At 39.7% G+C, this 22133-nt stretch overlaps 1 protein-coding gene across 1 annotated transcript; it reads right to left on the bottom strand.

Moving 5' to 3' along the window:
* Positions 1–400: 400 nt before the first annotated feature.
* LOC130088048 (uncharacterized) lies at positions 401–21791 on the bottom strand. Its single transcript, XM_056254681.1, has 12 exons — positions 21673–21791; positions 20889–20972; positions 12735–12849; positions 9001–9172; positions 8634–8910; positions 4734–4914; positions 4564–4640; positions 4231–4411; positions 1418–1666; positions 1037–1208; positions 798–946; positions 401–634 (listed from the first exon to the last, which is right to left on the bottom strand). Exons 1-12 carry the CDS (start codon positions 21763–21765, stop codon positions 420–422), a joined length of 1965 nt encoding a protein of 654 aa, XP_056110656.1. The 5' UTR covers positions 21766–21791; the 3' UTR covers positions 401–419.
* Positions 21792–22133: the final 342 nt, after the last annotated feature.

Here is a 22133-nt window from a genome sequence, read left to right on the forward strand (position 1 = left end):
TGCCAAGGTAACAGAGTCTTAGACCTAAGTTAGCCTGGGGGAAAAGCGGTCTTATTGTTTTGGTCTAAATTAAGCAGTCTTTATTTTTGTGAAAGTCTAACTTGCATTAGACTAGTCTATGAGCAAAATTTTAGACTTGTCTAACACTATAGAGCGGTCTAAAATAGCTTTGTGAAACCGGCCCCAGGTCTAACAAGACAGGAACAGCTTTATGAATGTAAAATGAATATGAAACACTGAAAGTACACAAAAGCATCTTAAAAAAACTAACTTTATTTGTCATAAAGTCTTGTATAGCAAGTGTATTACACGTTTTTAAACGACGTGAGAATTGAACAGACCAGCCGTCCTGATTCTCAGCTGCTACAGATATCTGGCCTACAGAAGCTGTGTGAGCTGGGTTTATGGCTCCCCGGGCCTCATGGGTACGCCGGGAGCTCCCCGACCTCAGGATTCAGACCCCGCCCTTGATTGAACCTTGACACATATGAGGCGATCACTTCCATCTTGTCTGGCTTTTCGAACTGGGCAGAGAGGTCGTCAGGGATGGGGATCTTCTGCACCTCGGCCTCATATGGACCGGGGTCCTCAAACACCTTCTCAAAGATGAGGTCCATCAGTCCATCCACATAATCTGAAATAAAAAACAAACGTGACTACATACTTCTTGCAATTGGTTAATGCCCTAGTAGGCCTTTTGCACATTTAAATAGTGCATTTTATATTATATTGTTCACGGGTTGTACAAGTGTTCTTGGCTTGGTGTGGTTTTTACAATGAAAGCTTGCAAAACTTACCGTACGTTGGATCTACTTTCACTGGCTTGATGGAAAATTCTCCCTTCTTGGACTTGGGTAAGTTCAATCTGTATAGCAGCTCACCGGTGGATGACGTTGCTTGGGGACGCCCAGCATTTTCGTTGAAGTGCATGGCAGCCAGGTAGAGTCTTAGGAAGAAAAATGATACAAGTGTAACTCTTGAATACAATGTATGAATTGAATTGATTTCAGTACGGCAACAATGATGGTGTATGTACCTGCACAACATCCCAAGAAAAGGAAATACCGCGTTCTTAGGCGCAAAGCGTGAAATACTGCTGTGAAAAGCCTCCAGCGCCGAGGCCTGGCGGTGAGGGCTCATCTTCTCCACAGCTTTTAACATCCTCTTATTGGTCAAGGCCTTCTCTACTTTGATGAAGGCCTCTGTTCCTATGAAAACATGAGTAACACCACATGTTAAATGTGTTGAACACAGAATCACTGTACATATGAGTAAGTGGTAATGGTTATAAACTTTCCCACTGGACATCTACATGCACAACCAGACAGAAGTTTGGAAAATTGTGATAGTGTATATAGTCTGTGTGAAGAGGGTCCACTCAACCGTTACATTTCAACTAGTAATCGGGCAAACGCACCTGCTTTCAGCCATTTGCGTTTGTCCCTTGATGTCCGTGGTGCATGCGCGCACTGGGGGAAAGCAGGGTCTTCGTGGACGTGGACATCTCGGATGTGATTGAGGATGGACGTCCACTTTGCCAGCCTCTCTGGCCCTGATGTTGATGAAGCTGCTGTCCAGTACATGTGGTTTTTTATACTAGGAAGCCACTTCTTCAGTAAGTCACAGTCCTTGTTCTTCGCTATCAGGGCCAACTTTTTGGACAGCCCTAACAATGCAAAAAGTGTATTTCAGCTATGCAAATATACAGTGAATATACATATATGAAATACAATACTAATTACCAAAGTCTCTCTAATATAAAAAAAAACAAAAACATTTACCACTCATTACATGTTTCTGTTTTTATAATAATGGACAACACACATGTCTGTGATCATTCACGATACAATGTCATCAACCAAACAAAGTTTTCACAAGGGAACAGGGACCATGGGCGTCAGTGTGTGTGAAATGTGCTGGGGACAGAGACGCATTCGGAAGTGCATTTTCAGAAGTGATGGGTACAATGATGCATTTTTTTTCTCTCTCTTTCGCGCAGGTCATGTTTTGAAAGACGATGTCCTGTAGCTCACTAATGTAAATAAATAAAAATGTATACAAAAATGTGATGATCTCCGACTCGTTTTATGAAAAAGAAAGCCTTAAAGGGATACTTCACCTTATGTAGAAGAAATGTGAAATTATTTTTGAATTTAGAGCTTTCTAGACTGAGAAAAGCCAGAAAATGTATTTTTGGCTTATGTTGATGAAAGACAACAACTCCCAGAATGCACTTGCTTCGCTGCCCTAGGAGGCCACGCCTACCGGTAACAGAGCGCAGTAGTTAACCCCTTAGCTGTCACCCCCCTTTTTGAGCACTAATGCACTATTTAAACTTAAATGGTTGTAATTCAAGAATGCTTTGGAATATAGACCCAAGTTTGGTCTTGTTTTAAAGGAAACACTCAGCAGATTATTGCTGAAGTGAAAACACTTCAAAAAATGAAAGTATGAAAAAGTTATGGAAGTTTAAATTTACAGTAAATCAAATATACCGTACTATAAAAAATTTATTTTATATAAAATATATATTTTACTAAATATTTTTTACTCTAAAATTACTATTAAATCAAAGACATATATCTAACCAAGTTATGTTCCAAATTTGAAGTTGATATCACAAAAATTGAAGTTCCCATGAGATTTTGTTTAGGCGTAGTACCAAAAATAGCCACCGGGTGACATACATTCCATTGAATTTAGTTGTATACATTCTGCCTTAAATTAATACATTTCTGTCCAAATATCAATTCTGTCACAAAATTTGGAACCTTGACACTCAGACCTTTCTGACAATATGTGTTTTGTCAAGATTAGAAAAGGTTTTGATCATAAATTATGAAATATAATGATGCCCAAAAGGGGAGGAGCCTGATCCAATATTTTAGAGTACCGTTTCTATGGTAACGCAGCGTTCAATTTCAAAACGGTTTTCACAGGATGAATTCTGAGTTTGTAAGCTTTCAAATGATACCTAATTTATGATAACTACTAAAATATGTGATATAATAAAAAAGGCGACAAAAAAAGATTATATATTTTTGAGGATAATATACATATTATACTTTTTAGAGGATATTATTATATTATTTTTTATTCAAAAACACTAGATTATATGTTTTATTATGAACTTTTAGCATGAAAACCAAAGTTTCAATTTACCGTTGAGCACCGGTCTCGTATCTCTCACGGAGGAGCGGGAATTTTCTTAGCAATGTTAAAACGCACATCAACCGATCACTTGTTTAGCGTTCATGTAAACACTACATTCAGATTCACCAATCGGAATGAATTCAGTTAGACTGAAACAAAAGGTGTGCATGTAAACAATGAATGGCGACTGCAGAAAGCAAAAGCTGAATCCCGGACATCGACGGCCGGACATGTCCGGGAAAAAGAGGATGGTAACCCCTACTACTCAGCTTTCTCCACAGAACAAGAGCCTGCTAGCTTAGCTTCCAAAAAAAGACGTCTGACACTATGTGTACATTCTGTGAGTGAGATCCCACCCTCTATGGGCGGGTTGAGAACATGCGGGACAGCCCCTACTACTGGCTGTAGTCTTTAGCCTCTGGCCAAAAAATCCAGACATTTTTTCCAGACAAAAAATACATAAATCTCTCGTCTCAGGGGGATATGAGGGTGGAAAGCATGGTAATTTGAAAATACTACAGGGTTTCTACTAATGCAAAGCTTAATGCTAAATCCTGAAGTATCCCTTTAAGTTTTCAAAAAGCATTAGACATATGACCCACTATTCTGCTTCATAAGTACCATGTTGACAATGACATGACGTGGTTTAATCTACCTAAACAATGATTACCAAATTTCTCTCTCATATTGCTCCTCATAACCACTGGAAACGGTCAAAAAATCATTTTATTCAATTATTATGGACGTTATGTGACATTAAGCGTTTCTGCTTCACATTTTCAGCAGGGCAGCGGAGCGGCTGTCGACTCCCCACGGTTCTCATGGGCTTTATATATAAGTCCTAACGTGAACAAGCTTTACATGGTTTACCTAAACAACGATCACCAAGTTGTTGCAGTGTTATGAACAGAGAAGCGTGTAGCAGCGCTGCAGCAAAACGGCTAAATTGAGCTCGAGGTTTTCAAACAAAATGACTCATTACGAAATCTGGTGGGGACGCGTACCCACCGAGATCGACGCCTATGCCCTCTTGTACTGGTTATGTTCTTATTAAAAAACAAAAACAGGACAGCATACCCTTTTCTATACGCCAAACATCGTAGTAGTGCTTGATCCTGGTCTCCTTCAGGAATTCCTGAATTTGCGGATGACGCTCGGTCACAATACTGTTCACAGTAACGCCACGTTCCTCCAAAAGAGCAAGGCTTCTCTTCAGACCCTCCATCTCCATTTGGCAACGCCCAGCGACTGCATTGCTCTGATACAGAAGAGAGAAAAAACAAAAAAAAGTGTAGTTCGCCATGTTAGCAAAACACAGTCATTTCAGTGCCATCTCTTCAATTACATTCATTCCATTTATTTCATGACAATTTGACCCATCTCAGCGTTTCCCCTTGCCCCTCGACTCACCTGAACCAGCTGAAGATCAACGACCATGTTGCTCCGCAGGTCCATCATTGTGTAGCTGCCATATGTAGCAGAATTACCTTTGCAAATAAAATAAATGTGTTCATTTTACAAGTGTAAAAACTCTGTTTTCCCATTATTATACAATGAAACATTCACTGAGAACTACACACCTGGCGAGTCAGCCCTCATGCCACCAGCTAGCATGACGTTGTGTCGTTGGCTAGTGAGCTGCTCCAGCGCGGCGTCCTGCGTCCTCCTCCACCTGTGCACGACGGCAGGCTCAGTGAACCTGCGCGCAAGGCTTCGAAACGTGCTGGACTTGTACAGCTGGAGTTTCATTGCCTGGAAGATCTGAGGCCAGACAGGATAAGAGATCTTCATTTAACACCATGATCTGTATAAAATATTAGTGGTCGGGGAAAAAAGCGATTCATATTTCATCTTCACATATTTCAAAAATCGCTTTTCTTAAAGGGTCATGAAACCCTAAACCAAATTTTCTGAGATTTGATCAGAGGTATGGGTGTTGAACACCATTGAAGACAATGTTAGCATCTGTCAGATTTAATAGTAGGGTTAAAATGGTTAAATTTTAGTTTCTTTCCGCTATTTTCGTCTTCCGGGTTTAAAATCTTCATCGCAGGCTGTGACGTGGCAGAGCACAGTGTAGTGCGTTGATGACTCATCGGTGTCTCATAATTATTAATGAGACTGAGTTTTCATATCCTATGAGGAGACACTGTCTCTTAATTATTCATGACACCACGTGGATCTTTCCAGTGACAGACATGTCAAACTGTGATATCGCATAGTAGATTTTTTACAGTCTATGAGTAGATGAGAGAGGCAATCATGGGACGCACGCAAGTGTTTGTTTTCGTGGTGCAAAAGTCCAATTGGGTTGAATGTGTTTCCCCGCGATGCTGCCCGGGCTAGACTCTGGCTCCGGGCGGTTGGTTTTCCATCAACCACGGACACATCTAAACGTGTGTGCCGCAAACATTTTTGAGCTTCGAGAATTGGAGAATGTCGGACTTCGCCTTGTTGACGACCAATGCAGGTTGCGTCTTGCGAGTGATGCGGTACCAAGTCCCGAGGACTTTTCTATCCCTTCAGAGGGGTGTGTGTGTGTGTGTCTAAAATGAGACGTCATCCACCTCCACAGAGCCATCTTTATTATAGGGGTTCAGGGGGCGCGTAGATCTAGGGTATGCACAGAACGTTTTTTTTAAGCGGAATATTTATAATTTTCAAATATATGTATAGTGTCTATAAACAACTATATATTTTATAATGACATTATAATTATACATGCAGCCTACATTAATATGTTCTCAATAGAATTACGATTACTGTAGGCTTACTAGGCTAATATAGCAGGGCATTCAGTTACTTTTGAAAGGACAATAATAAAGTGTCGTATTTCATAAGACTTTAACTTTGCCAGCTATAAAAAAAAATCTAGCATTTCCTCACGTTTTACCACTGCTTTTAGTGACAGTCGATATGCATGGGATACTGGCGATGACAGTGATGGCCTTACCACACCCCTTCTCATAGCCATCCACGCCCATTTAAGTTGCATTTTTCAAAAAGATTGTGAGCTAGACTTGAGCTGAAAGAGGGGGGTTTCATGACCCTTTAAGTATTGCACTTCTTTAACTTCGCAGTACTAAAGGTTACTTACAGTTATTGACGTTCATACCAATAAGCCGTGAACAAGGACTCGATACGCTGCTGACGGACACACAGCTGGTGTACGCGCACAGATAAACTCTGTTCTCCTTCACAGTTACACACACACACAATTATGTCAAAATGCACATCGTGTGGACTGTGGAGTATGTTATGTCCTACGGTTAATTTGTATATTTTTTTCTATTGTATTTGTCCTATTGCTTGAAATTTGCTTATTTTGTTCCAATTTTTAATATAAAAAATAAAATAAAATGTGCTTTTATTAAAGAAGACTGTGTTACGATTGTAGTCAGCCTAAAGGGCATTTGTTTTATAATATTGGGTTGACTAAAACGGGAAGAAAAACTAAATAAACTTCAAGGTTCACATTTAATTCAGTACAATCTTTTTCCTTCTAGAGCTATTAAACTGTCCACCGCAGTCATAAGAAAAATAACACAAGACTGTAAACTAATCAAATCTATGCACAAAATCAAATCGAAATTTGATTTAAAAATCGAGAATCATGACCTCAAGAACCTATTTGAAACGAATCCTGAGGAACCAAAAGATTCCCACCACTATAGGCTATGTGCACAAGCGTAATTTCGAACTTCCGCTATTGTCAGAAGTCGGCATGTCAGTTTCCGGTTTACGGCTGTTCATCATCATCCGCTATAAACGAACAAGATGAGTGCTGCTGTTGTACGAAAAAAAGAGTTGTTAAACACATCTAAGTTTCTAAGACCTGTAGGTGGATCTATCATCTAACGCCCGTTTCACACACACCCCGTTTGCAGTGCAGGAGCAACGCGCGCTATAGTGCTTTCACATATGATGCGTTTGCAGTGAATAACTGATCCGCGGCTGTACCACAAACACATACTTATTTTTTATTTTTTTTGGCGCGTCGCCCAAAATGTTTATTTTGTGCAGCCACTGCGCACGAAGGTTGGTGTTTTTCGGGAAGCGTTGGAAGCTCAAATGGCTGTTAGCGACTTGAAGCAGAGCAAAGTGGCACACAGCAGTGCTCCTAACGCACCATGTTAACAGGTTAGGGCTTTCACTTTTCACACCGTTTCAGATGCGGCACGTATAACAGCAGTGCAGCGATCGTTTCTGCACCGAATCTATTTCTGCTGTGCTGCATTAAAGTGACACCGCATGTTTCGTGGTCTAAATGCACAAAGATTGACCTGAAAATGTAGTAATTTCACCATAAATGCGTTTCATTAAATAAAAAGTAGTAATCTCACCATAAATGCATTTAATATACCGGTACTACTATTTTTCACAGTCATCTGAAGACTGTGAAGACCGGGGTAAATCAAGGAAAACTACAATTAAGGCGACATAATGAACAACACTCGTCTCATTCGTGGAGGTGGAAAAACAAGTTCTTTGTCACATGCAAGATCTATTGTAGGCTATTACAATTTAAATGCAAAAGAAAAGGCATGTGAGTCGGCTGTTTTTGCCAATTTTAAGTTTTAATTTAAATATTTGCCATTTTAATATAGTAAATTTTACCACTTGCTTGAGCAACTTAATATAAGTAATGCATGGAATAATAGCCCTAACTTGCGTTGTTTAAATTGTGTTTAAACGTGCATACATCCCTTAAAGAGTGTGTAAAAAGAGAATCGCAATGCTGACAACTTTTTTTGAAATAAAAGTTGCAGCACAACTTCTGGATTTTAAATAAAAATAGTAAGTATGTGTTTGTGGTACAGCCGCGGATCAGTTATTCACTGCAAACGCATCATATGTGAAAGCACTATAGCGCGCGTTGCTCCTGCACTGCAAACGGGGTGTGTGTGAAACGGGCGTTAGATGATAGATCCACCTACAGTTCTTAGAAACTTAGATGTGTTTAACAACTCTTTTTTTCGTACAACAGCAGCACTCATCTTGTTCGTTTATAGCGGATGCGGATGAACAGCCGTAAACCGGAAACTAACATGCCGACTTCTGACAATAGCGGAAGTTCGAAATTACGCTTGTGCACATAGCCTATAGATATAGCAACATTATTTGGTATGTAATCAGCCTGTGATCGCTGAGAGGCTGAGCAGCAGGAAAGACTCGTGACGCGTTTCCATGCATTTCAAATTCAAGAACGATTATTGACATGATGTAACAGACTATCCACGGGCAAAAACAATTGGTGATGAGAAACGTAGCCTACTGTACCAATGTATAAAACGTTTAAACGGTCAACAGAAGTGAGCCCCTCGCTACTCACCCCCTCTCTACACAATGATAAATCAGGACACACTGACACACCATGTGACCAAACCACCAGGAAATGTAAGCGTCAAATACAAAACAAAAGACAAACATTTTCTGCACGTACATTGAAATATTCGATACAGTTGAGTGTTTGTCATTACCCTCTCGAGTGTGGAGAAGGAGGCCCCCGAGGTGTAGACCGCGGCCGCGAGCTGAAGGTTCCCGGCGGGAACGGACCCGATGATGGGCTGGCTGTTCCAGGTCCTGGAGACACCACAGTGTGGGCAGTTCTGCTCGACCCTGAGGAACGTGCCCATGGTCCTGGTGCGCGGGCGCGAAGCTCGTCCACACCTCGGGCACAGCTCGAACAGCTCCAGGAGACAGCTCTCATACACGATGTACTTCGCTATCTTATGGGGCGGACTGGACGGTTCCGTTCTATCAGAACAGAAAATACTTCACACTCTGTTCGGGCTGACAAATAATTTTAGGATAAAAATCCTCTATGACAAATATCATGTAACTCACTTCACATCGGTGGATTGGGTCAAAGTGAGTGAGTGTAGGGGATCATAAGTGACATCATGTGGACCTTCATAGCGCTCCTCCTCGTCCTCCTCCTTCAGGTCCAGGCGGGGTCTCTTGCGTGACGGTCCCGAAGCTCTGACCGCCGAGGTGTCGGTACAGGACACAGCGCCACCTTGGATCAGTCAACACAGGCATTCAGTGTCATCTTAGGAATTGCAAATTAAAAGAAATGAGAAGCCACTTCAACTTACTACAGCTGAACCATAAAGAATGACAACAGTAATCGCATACATATAAACTAACTGCAGGAAAACATAATACACTGAATTTATAATACAAAAAAAAAAACCGTTTTTAAAAACTAAAAGATGCATCTATTTTGCCAACATTTGACTTAATTTTAACACTTACTATTTTCTCTCTCTCTATATATATATATAAGTTATACATCCTTGATACGTGTGCTGCGCTAGTCTAACGTTAACTGAAACTGGTCACGAGTCTCGACATTTGCATATTGTTGATTTAACTGCTTTTATTGCTCTCCTGATTTGTAAGTCGCGTTGGATAAGCGTTTTCCCGGATGCCAGCCGAACTTAGCCCACAACATATACAACAATATTCAAATATCTCTGGCGCATAAGGTCTCTATACGATGATGGACAGATGATGGACAGTAGCGTGATCAGCACATCACCGAAGAGCGCTCGGCTTGAGTTCTCCCGGTGTCTTTGCTCCGGTGCCTCGGATGAACGCGCTTCTTCAGCCTGGTCTCCTTCGTCGTCTGCCCATCTCTGAAACACGGCCATGTCGCGCTCCAGCCGCGTTATTAAGTTCTGACAGGACCGGCAAATGCGATAGGATTTGTTTGCTGTATCATCGAGTTCTAATCCTAAACGGAGAACTTTTTTGTATATGCTTTCACCTTTACTTTTTTTTCCAAAAATGGTAATCGTGCTGCTAAGTACTCCTCGTAGCCTCAAATTCTTTTTACAACACCGGCAAATATCGTTCACACTCATCATCTTCTTCTACTACTCCTCCTCCTCCCGCGTCCGTGCAGTTTGAGTTTTGTTGACAACTTGGCGTCGCTCAACATACGTCACTTTACTCCACTGCTCTGATTGGTTGTTGGTCTATCCAATTGAGTGCGGAGGCATTTTCATTCCTAATCTTATTTGATTTTATTGCATACAAAATCTGAATACAACAAAAATGCACAAAACAGTTATTATACTAAGAAAATACAGGCGAGGATGTCTCAACACAAGTAAAGAACAAATAAATAAATAATAGATAAGATAAAAAAACACCAAAAAAACAGGTTATACAATTTTATTGCACCTCAATTTTCCATTTTAGAGAGGGCATCTGACAAGTATTTTAACTCGTTTCTGAATATAATAAACAACGGAGGGGATTTAAAAAAAAACTATATTTAATGTATAAAGTATTTTGCCAATAATATAATATTATTAATCAAATCAAATAACCTACAACAATCTTTGGTTATCCCATACATCATATTTTGTAAGGTGAAGGTGAAACCGTCAGATACCACATCTGTCTCTATCACCCAGTCCTGTAATGTTCAACACAAATATATGTTCTGTATCTTCAGAGAGACATTTACAAAGATGACTAGGCGCATGTGCAAAATTAAATTTTAAATTCAGAAATTTATTGGCAGGATATATGGCATTTAGCATCTTAAAGTGCGTCTCTTCTGCTTTAGGGGGAAGAGGACGTTTTAAACAAGACGTTTTAAAATATTTTACGGTATCTTTTTCAAATGCATGATATAATTTATTTCTTAACATTTGATAGGGGTAGCAAGATTGGATGATAGCTTGGCTTATGTATTTGTTAGTGCAAACTAGTTTATTTTCAAATTCCACATCACCAACATATATAGCGACTGCCGTAATTTTTGAGTATGATAAGGAACACTACATTAACATTTTCATACCAGAGGGTATTACATTAATAACTGTAAACAACTGTTTTGATGACAGGCAAATCCGTGTTTTAGCATTGTAATCCAGGATATTCCCATTTTCCAAAATAATAAAACTGGTTGGTGGAACGCTGATAGTGTCACCGGGAGTTTGAGTAAATCAGTCACGTTTCAGTAGAAAGTGAATTTCACCCGCTTTACAAAACAAAGCTATCCGTGTCACATCAAAACACCTGAAGCCACTTCAGCTTTAACAGAATACTCGTACTCTCGAATTCAATCACACTTAAACCACCTCTTATGGTCACATGACTTGATAATGTCAGATTTTTTTTGTGCTTCCAAATAAAATCATACATTTTTGTATTACTTGTTTTTCTAATAGCTGATGAGGGAGCCAAAGCAGAGGCAGGATAAATCAATCGAGATAAGTGTTCAACTTTGGATAGAAAAATCCCAATTTAGAGCAATCAGCAACTCAAGATATTCGATTGGCTTTTTGTAACTTGTTTTCAAAATGTTCCTTCATACTCACCTTCAAGTTTCTAGTAATTGAAATACCTAAATATTTTACGGTTTCCTTCACCGGAATATTAAACAAAGTAGTAACTTGATTGGGGTGTACTCACATTTGTTCAAATTCAATATAAGGCCTGAACCCTTAGAGAAGGAGTTCATTAGAGAGATAGCACAGATTTGGTCTTTGTTTTTTAAAAATAATGTGTCATCTGCTAGCTGACTGAGTGCTAACGTTTTTACAAATACATTAAATTTCTTCACCGATAAATTATGACTAACCAAAGTGGACAACGTATCTGTCGCCAATATGAATAAAAGAGGGGATAGTGGGCAGCCCTGCCTTATCCCACGACTAATCGGAGATCTTCATAAGGAAGAGAAACTGAGCTATTATCTTTGTAAATCATTTTTATAACACTAACCAATCGTTCAGCAAAACCAAAATGCTGTAGGGAATTAAAGAGAAAAACATGTTTTATCACTATCATGTCAAAGGCCTTCTTAAAGTCCAACAATAAGTGACTGTACTCCACCAAATCCATAACTAATCTAATATTATTATGAATAGATTTTCCTTTACGAAAGCCTGATTGTGACTCATTGATTAAATCATTTATGCCCTCTTTTAATCTGTTAACATATTGAGCAATGCAACCGGACGCAAGTTATCCACATATCTCAGGTCTTTATCTGGTTTAGGGATTGAGGTAATCAAACCCCGACTCATAGATACACTTGTCTTCTGTAGATTCAGCAAAAGCATTGAATAACAATAGTTTAATATCATTCCTAAAAAAAGTGTGAAAGTTAGCAGTGAGGCCATCGGGGCCAGGAGATTCAGGACCGCTAAATCAAGTTCTTCAATACGCAAGTTAGCATCACAGCGATCTCTCCAATCATTGGCAATATGAGGAATGAAATTTGTTATTTTATCAAAGAAATTATTACACTCTATTGGGGAGAAGTTGGAAGAATACCGGCCACTGTAAAATTGATGAATAGCTTGCTGAGAAGATTTCCGCATTTTGAGGACACCAAATACACGCGGAGTGTTTAAATGATATTTTAGGTAGGTGTAAATGAGACTTGTGTGTAATTTTCAAATCAAATTTGGGAGATGAACTAGGCAGCTCGGTACAAACACACGTGTTGAGCCCGCCATCTTAGCCGGAACTCGTACCAGACTCGTAATCTGAGTATGACGACGTCAGGCTAGATGAGCGTCTGCTAAACGATTAGCTGTAGCTGTAAATCAAACCTGTGCTTCTGAAGGGAGGCGTGTGAGTCGTCATAGAGAGCTGTGTGCCACATGAGCGGGTGGTTGGCGGATCCGTCTGGCAGGCCACATCCGCAAACCGCACAGATGTGCTCGCCTAAAGCCCAACGGAAGAAACAATCAATACATGTCCAATCACACTGCACACCGAATTATCAGTATTTATAACAGTTTTTTTACCAATATAGTTCTTACATATTCAGTTCACATATCACAACTTCTGTTTGTGCAAGCATAAAGTAACAGAAACAGAGCTTGTGGAGGCTAACGCCAGGGAACGCACACGGAAAGTGGGTGGTAAGATCACATGGTCTGCAAGAGCAATTTTTTTGGCAATATTGTTTATTGGTAAACACAAATGAATCATATGTAACTATTTACATCTCTCAATTAAATTAATTCATGTTTTTTACCCCTCTATCATTTCAGTCTTGAAGGTAAACAAAAAAAATCATATTCTTTCTCGCACACACAATCGGTGTTACTCCACGAAACATAATTTTATGTATATATATATACAGTGCAGTTCTTCAGTCTCGCATCTGCTCTGTCTTACTGAATTTGTCTTGTCTACTTCCTGATCCTGAATACCTTTCTCATCCTTCTTATCCATCTTTCTGTCCTCATCCTCTATTTCTTTGAAGGTGGAATCATCCGAGAGCATCTCCGAGACTTGACTTGAGCAAAACGATCAATTACCATGCTAGTGTCTATGGTGCCGAGAATCTCTTTCAATTGACAGAACAGCCAAATGATTGAGTCTTTTCCGGCCCATTGTTCGCCTTAGCCATCTATGTAGACGCTGCAACGCACTACATGATCGCTCGCAACTGGAACCGCTGACAGGTATTGTCTGGCCATGTCAGAGATAGCACCCTCTTTCTTCTTTTTTTGCCAGGAACTGTTTCACTACCAGGATCTCCTCTTTACAAAGTCGAATGTTGAGAAAGTCATCAGCTGCTGGATTACAAGCCTGAATGCCCTTCAGGAGCTTTTCTCCAACACCAGAAAATCTGTTGCTCAGCTCGCTTATCATGCGGTCAAGACACGGGTACAAAAGAAGATGTTAAAGCTGGTTGCCATATCACATGGAGCCCTTGCACCCAAAGTAGAGTCCACTGTGTAATCATCCATCCGCCTCTGCTTACGCCACGCCAAAATGTATTTCTATAGCGCATTTATAAGCAATAGAGTTGCACCAAAGTGCTGTACAACAAAACATTGAGCATACATAAAGAAACCATGCAGCATACAAAATATAAACATTAAACAAAATACAATAAAAATAAAAACCTTTAATCAAATCGAATCAAAAGCCAGAGAGAACAAATACGATTTAAGACCTGATTTGAAACAGACTTGACATTTAAGGGCAGACTGTTCCAGAGTTTAGGGGATGCAGAAGAGAAAGCTTGACCACCCTTACCCCTTATTTACGCTGCACACGTCTGCGGCGTTACGGCTGCGACACGGCTGCCGGAGCTCTAGTCAATGCTCGTTTACTCCAGCCGCGCCGCTTCGCTAAAGATAGGCGCCGAGTCTATTTTCGACGAACGCCGCGTCCAAGCCGCACCGTATATACAAAATAAGTTAAAAAACACTGTCAATGTCAAAATAAACACCCTGTGCAGACTCCCACTTGTATTGCACACCAATATATCCTTGGTAGAAACCATAGACTGTAAGGTGGAAACCCAAAAATTAGAGTTGTTCCGATTCTGATACTAGTATCAGAAATGCCGCCAATACCAATAGAAATTCTGGCATAGGTATCGGCGAGTACTTCTATCCGCGTACCGATCCGATACCATTTTCTTAAACAATAACTAGTTACGCACGATAGCTTTGCTTAACGCTGCAAATCGGAGATCAATTCTTCTTCGCTGCTCTAAACAGTGGTTGCTTGCGGCGACACAGGAAGTTATGCTGTTTAGAGCAGCGAAGAAGAAAGCGCGCGCTAGCAGTGTGTCCGCTGTTTGGCAGTATTTAAGACGGGACCAACCAGCCAGTAAAACGGCGACATGTCTCATATGCCATACTGCAATTTCGAGGGGTGCCACAAGATTAGCAGCTTCAACACTTAATAAAGCATTTGAAGACGCGTCACCCCGCAGAACACGATGGCAAGGGTAGAGGAGGATGAGCCGCGCCAGAATCAACAATCTCTGGAAGCTTCATTCAAACGAAGAGAAAAGTTTCAAAAGACAGCCAACCAGCGATAAATATAACCCACAACATGTATCGAGTTTGTTCTGGATGACCAGCCGCGGTCAAAACTGAAATGCCGTGTATTTAACACAATTGTTTCTGGACTTTTAAGTTATAAAGAGGTTATTTTCTTATATTATTCATATATCATTTTTTAGATTCCTAGATTTATTTGTTGCCCTTTTTTATACAGTTATATTGTAAATCTAAAATACCTTTTTCAGTTTAAAGTATTAGATGTGCGTGGCTGCATTTTAAGTTCTTTTTCACTTAAGAAAAATAAATAATATATTGCTGTGAAATGTGCAGATAATAAAAATACTCTAGTTCACTGTATGTATTTGTTCACGTTTTATTAAGGGATAAGTCTGAGGCACACCATAAAATAATTATATCAAATCATACAGGGCTAGTATGAATTGCAGCTGTATAGATACACACCCAGGTATCGGAATCGGTATCGGGAAGGAAAAAGGGTATCGGAACATCTCTATCAAATCAAGAAAACCCACGTCGGACAGGCAAATCACGTGGTCTCGCACATCCAGTCGCTTCGCCTCTGAAATGCTCCTGGTGTGAGCTGGCACCGCGTGGACGACGGGATAAAGCCTCGTCGGGGCCGTAACGTGCCGCAGACGTGTGCTTTTTACAGTCTATGGTGCAGTGTAGTAGATAAGGGGTTAGTTGTACAGCGAACACGCGGGACAGTAAAGAGAAGCTGATTGATCAGAAGGTCACTAGTGTATTTTGGTGCAATGCCAGATAAAGCCTTGTACACAAAAACAGCCATTTTTAAATTAATTCTGAACTTTTCAGGAAGCCAATGTAAAGTCGCTAAAATGGGAGAAATGTGATCTCTCTGTCTTGAAAGAAGTCTCACTGCAGCATTTTGGACAATTTGCAGGCGAGAGATAGCAGTTTGAGGCAGGCCCCAGTTCAGGGAATCGCAGTAGTCCAGACGTGAGAGCGTGGATTATGCCCTTTACCAGCTTTGACTGAGTTGAGCTGGCATCCCCATCTAGTTTTACAGAGCTGGACAAATTCACTGTTCTCTAAACGCAGTTGTGCCTGTGTGTGTGTGTGTCACGAAATGCTTGATGATTGACCACTGAAACACTAAAGAAAGAATACACATTCCCCAATGTTTAAAAAAAGCCGTCTGCCTCTGGCACAGCCCTACAAGCGTGACAAAGTAGCAAATTCAGTTCATGGGCTGATGGGCACAATGTACATAAACCGCTTCGGGGGGGCTTCTCACGAAAACAAGCTTGAACTCCTCTAACTCCTCATTACTGAAGCCAGAGGTGGACAGTAACAAAGTAAAAATGAAAGTCGGGTTGACGCCAGAACCCGATGTCAGATTGACGTCAACATCCCACGTCGGACATACGTTGGATTTTGGTTGTAAAATAAAGTAGGTTTGACGCCAGAACCCGTCGGACAGACATTGGATTTTGGTTGTAAGGCCGTGTGTCCACCAAAGCGTTTTTACTCGCGCCTGGCGTACGTTTGCAATTGTTTTCAATGGGAGCGCCGCGTTTTTTAAACGCCATGAGCGCAACGAGGCGCTGAGCGTGTATTTAACGCTCAAGCGCTGAGCATTCGGCGTTTTTTACACGCTGAAGCGCCCCGGCGTTTTTACTGGTCGCCGAGAGTTGAAAAATTTTCAACTTTTGGATAAAACGCAGCGCTCATCACTGTCACTTTTCACCAACCGTCCAATCACAGTGGAGGAGGGGCGGGACTAATATCACACCGACCAACTGTCATTCAACATTCTTTGTGTACAAGGAAGGACATCAACCAGCAGAGCTGAACAAAATGGATGAAAAATTAATATTGCTGGTCTCCGTGTTTATACCAGATGACATCCCCGGATTACCACAATGTGAATTTAAAAAACAATGCTTGGAGGAACATTTCGATCGGTCTATCAGCAGTCAGACAGCTAATCGGTGGGGGCCGGGATCTACGTTAGCGTAACGTTAGCTTGCAAACCGTCAAAGCTAAAGCTTTGGTGGACACACGGCCTAAATGAATGTTGGGTTGACGTCAGAACTCGACTGATGTTGGTTTCTGACGTCAACCCGATTTTCAATTTTACGTCGGGTTTGTTCTTAAATGTGAATTTTGTCATTGTTTTGGAGCACACTAGCTTATAGATAACAGTAAGGCTAACATATTCATACTGAAAACCAAAAAAACTTTAAATAGGGCACTATCTGAGGGAACAGCCATGTGTGTGTCCGAAACCATTGTGGACGTTATTGAGTGCACTTCTTCAATCCCACTACTGGAGCTGTGTTCTATGTGATATTGATATGAGGCAGGCAGGCATAGATTCAGAGGCATAATACTGTATATATGCAACAATAATACAACAATGCATTGACATTTACTTTTACTTTTAAAAGTACTCAAGTGAAAATCGGTCTTTACAACTTTTACTTGTTACGGAGTAATATTTGTACTTTCACTCAAGGAAGGAAGTTGTGTAGGGGAGAGCCGGGACGGTTGAAACACTTTTCAGATAAACGTCATTTTCTAAGATAAGATTACAGAGAGATTTTTTTTGTTTTTGTAATCAACAACTCACATATATGTGTTCTCTTAGTATCATGTGTTATTCGGTACAAATATAGAATGATTTAAGTAAAAATTGACATTGAACGGGAGTTGTGCTTTGTTTCAATCGTCCCGTTGCAACACAGGGGTGGGACGGATGAAACATTACAGTTTAAACGGCAACGGTTCATCTAATGTTTGTTTTTATGAACAATACCTAACAAGTTAATTATGTACATAATTGTTACAAACATGTTTTGTAATTTATTTTTTATTTAAAGGTTCATATTAACCATTTTATTCTGTCGCCCAATAAACAATAGGCGATAAGCCGTGCGCATTTTGCGTGCTCTTTCTAATATGCTATTTTGACGAATCCATTTATAATTCATATTCTTACATTTCTTCCTTAAATCATATTGAGTGTTTGCTAGTTGAATAGCCTGTTATTATGAAGAAAACAAGGTCAACCGGTATATGATAAATGAAATTTATTGAAAATGGGACAATTAATGATTATTAAAGAGATAACATGGACCAGTAGCCTATATGAATTTATTAACAGTAGGCTATAGGCTGAATAAACAAATATGAAGAGTAGCCTATAGGTTAAAAAACGAATAATATATATATATATATATAGGTTTTCCTATGTAAGAGGCGCTGTCGGGACGGTTGAAACCCGACAGCGCCTCCTGCCAGTTAAACCCGTTTTACACTTAAACTAAAAAACTCTGATATTACACACTTAAGGATGTGTTGCAGTACTAATACACCTTCCATATCAGTGTTTCCCCTAGGATTTTTTTTCGGGGGGGGATTGGGGGAACTTCTAGTGTTGCGGAGAGGGCGTGTTACGAATACGTGGTGTAAATTTTTTAGCAATCAAAAAGCATGTCTAATTAATTGAAATAGTGTATTATGAATCATTAAACGTATACAACATTTAAAAAAAAATATGAAAAAAAAATGTCACTAATTCTGTGTTGTGTTTTTTCTGGTAATAGAATGAAGACATAAAACACAAATTTTATCATTTATCATCAATTTTAATCAAATGAAATTAAATAAACTTTTTGTCAAATAACGTGCTGCTCAATGAGCTTTACTGTTAAAATTAAAACATGGATTATTCCTTAAATTCAGTTTTGATGATAATTTATTTGGATTAGTGTTAGTATTATTACATTGGGACATATCTAAATCCTACTGTACAACGGTAATATATTTCTGTCAAGTTAAACCGAACTTTTATTTTGACGGGTTGCCGTGAAGACCTTTTGAGTTTGTGTGTTTATGTCATGATGATAGTTTTTCTCAAATGAAGCGGTTAAATGATCACGAAGTGACTTTCGGAGTGGATCTAGAGCCTGGAGAGGAAGTTTGTGCATTTGTGTCTTCATATAGGCAAAAAAACAGCACAAGCGTCACACGTGCTTCAGTGTGTGTTTGTGTGTGTGTGTGTGTGTGTGGTAAATGAAACTGCGCGTCGGCTGCACCATTCATTCACACAGAACAAGCAGGATTCGTATTTAAATTGTCTTTGTGGTTTAATATCCACACACACTTGTCTACATCGCGACTGCTTTCTATTGGCGGGCCGCCCCCCCAAAACAATGGTAGGGGAAACACTGCATATTATTATTACAATGGCACATGAAAACATAAATACAACTTGTCAGTCAAAAAAAAGTGCTGCACAAAGGAATTCACTAACCGCACTCAAAAGCAGCTTTCCGGCTCTAACTTTAAAACGGCATGAGGTAAAGAAGAAATGTTTTCGCGGGTCTGATAGGCATTGCGTGCTGTACGTGCTGACGAAATTTGACGTAAATGACGTGAGTTGTTTTCGAGGAAATCGTTCTGTTTCATCCGTCCCGCGTTTCAATCTTCCCGGCTCTCCCCTACTACTACTTAGTCCACCTCTGACTGAAGCGCCATCATATATGAGCTTTGAGCCACACAGAGATCATTCAAATCTTTTGATGTAAGCACATGTTCGGGCTTTGCTTTATGCATTTCCCCAGTATTGAAATCAGGCAAATATAAAATGTCAGGAAACCCTGATATGGTGTTATAAATGTACATACATTTTAAAATAAATAAATAAATATTAAAAAACTTTGCAGGATTTCGACGATGGCCGTTAAAACGTGTCATCAGTCTGTGAAATGGGTCTGCATCATTTAATAGGAATAAGTTAATTTTACTCCAGTAGTTTCAGAACAGCTAAACGCCTTTCTTCGTGTTCTGCCAAACATAAAGAAGACTTGTAAGAAGACTTATTTATTTGCCATTGTCTGTGCTGTACTGACTGCGTTATTATTATTATGTTTTTTAATTGCTGTGAGATTGATTGACATTGCGCGCAACTGTATATATTCTAGAATAGGCCAATAACATCCGTCTGTAGAGCCACAGTTTTGCCCGCGCATGCGCTGTCATTTCATCTTTAAATCTTAGCGACTGTACTGTCCTAAAACGATCTAATAGTTATTGCTGCTCCTGCTGTTGCTCGCAGGCCTACAGGCTCCTTCACTGAAATAAAACAAGGCTTGTGTCATGAACACTTTAAACTTTAACGTTTCTCCTCCAAAAACGAACAGCTCGGTATTATAAACACTTTATTTTCCAACGGCTGGTATAACAAACAAACTTTCGAATAGACATTCAAAGTGTAATTTTTAGTCTAAAAAGTCAAGAAAACTAATTCCTTAATTCTGCCGTGGGTTAATGCGTAAACTTGAACACAAATAAAACTTCATTTTAAACAGGCTGAGTGTGAGAGCATTTTATTAATAGACAAAACCAATTTAATTTACATTTACCTTTCAGTGCGGACATACCATTACCATCATTCACTTTAAAGGAGACCTATTATGCCCCTTTTCACAAGATGTAAAACAATTATTTGATTTCCCCAGAGTGTGTATTTGAAGTCTTAGCTCAAAATACCCCACAGATAATTTTTATAGCATTTTAAAATTGCCAAATTTGGGCTTGTGCAAAATCGCACTGTTTTAGCATGTTTCCCTTTAAGAGCTAATCTTGAGCTGCGGCTCCTGTCCCACTTTCAGACTTATTTGTGTCTGTCTGGCAAGCAATATCTCTCGTTTGGCTGCTCTGTTCCGGTGTGCTGTCCTTTACAAATACAGATTCCACTATCAGCGCGATTAAAAAGCTGGACTCATGGTGCAATCACAAACTTTATAAGTCTAACATGTTATAATGAGCTTGACAAATTCAAAGGCAATTTGGAAAAAAAACGCGTAACTTGAAAACAAACAAGATTGTCATGCAGTTGCTTTAGAATTCATTTAAAAAGAATATGCTGTGAAGTATGTTGGTTCTTCAGAAACTTACAAATAGTTCTTGGACAGAGGCAAGAGTTTTGAGCGGTGTTGAGGTCAGCAGGGATGGTTCTTCACCTTCAGACGAGATTGGAGTCTGAAATGGCAAGTTCAATAACGTTACATAACATTTCGTAGAACTGAACTTATTCTGAAGTGAAAACAATGCGGGTTTTTTCGTTGACCAAATAAAAAAGCAATACCTCTAACATATGCACGTTTGAGGTTACTCACGGACATAGATCACAGATTTTACCAAAAGTGGGTGTCAATTTTATTTGTAAGCTTACAGTAATTAACATTATTTTGTTCTAGTCTGCACTACATCAGGGGTTCATCTCGCAAATGCATCTGTCTCTGCAGTCATCTCAACAATCCAATACAGCAACAGGTTTGTGGGGTAATAACGTTAGCATAAATCGACAAATATGCTAACTCAGTTTTACAGAACAGTGGCTTTACTTTGAGAACAGTCAACTTATATACAACTTATGTGTAATTGTCTATCTAACGTTACTTTTCTAAATTTGTTGTTTTACTGCTAACTAACTACTATAATAACACTTTATTACATGGCTTGGTTGAATTCTAATGTAGAATGCGCGGTCTGTTATTTCTTGATAACACCGTTGCCATGAAAAACAGAGCGTTGCCATGGACGCAGTTCAGAGACTGAACGGACTATTTTCTTTAGCGGAAGCAATACAATCGTTTTTAAATCAATATTTTGTGTAAAATTATCTCTTACATAGGCTACTGTGTGATCAGAAATAGAGTCGATTATTAGTGAGGCTTACCTCTCGGCGAATGCGTTTAGTCCCAGGCTGTTCGTCATCTGGGAAGGTGAATATAGATGGAATTGCGGTGTCCTTCAGAGCGGTTCTCCTCATTCGAAGGACATTCGGTTCATAGTCTTCCTGCTACGAGGCTGAATCCAGCTTCTTATTCGCAGCTTCTTATTGACGCTATCCGTTCCACCTTAAATGACGCGAACTTCCGCGTTTGCTGGCTTCTTATTGACGCTCAACTTAGGGACCGTGCGGTTTTCTCTTTTTCGCGTTTTTAAAGGGATTGTGTTACTTTTGGGTCTATATTCCGAATAAAATGATAATAAAAAATGTTTAAAAGCAAATAACACTGATGTATCAGCGAAAATGGACTGTACAAATATTAAAGCACATAAATATAATTAGGCTACATTATTCTTTAATTATTGTATGTCATCAGCTCAATTTAGGGACCGTGTGGTTTTTCACTT

The sequence above is a fragment of the Rhinichthys klamathensis genome, unplaced genomic scaffold (assembly GCF_029890125.1).
Source record: "Rhinichthys klamathensis goyatoka isolate OS25496 unplaced genomic scaffold, OSU_Roscu_1.1 h1tg000001l_1, whole genome shotgun sequence".
NCBI lineage: Eukaryota > Metazoa > Chordata > Actinopteri > Cypriniformes > Leuciscidae > Rhinichthys > Rhinichthys klamathensis.

What these genes read in the sequence shown, in the direction of transcription:
- LOC130088048 (XM_056254681.1), bottom strand. Translation starts at nt 21,765, where the DNA reads ATGAGGAGAACCGCTCTGAAGGACACCGCAATTCCATCTATATTCACC. An exon ending in TTGATCTTCAGCTGGTTCAG is followed by an intron (nt 4,412 to 4,563) that starts GTGAGTCGAGGG and finishes CTTCTGTATCAG; the next exon opens with AGCAATGCAGTCGCTGGGCG. An exon ending in TGTTTGGCGTATAGAAAAGG is followed by an intron (nt 1,667 to 4,230) that starts GTATGCTGTCCT and finishes TTGCATTGTTAG; the next exon opens with GGCTGTCCAAAAAGTTGGCC.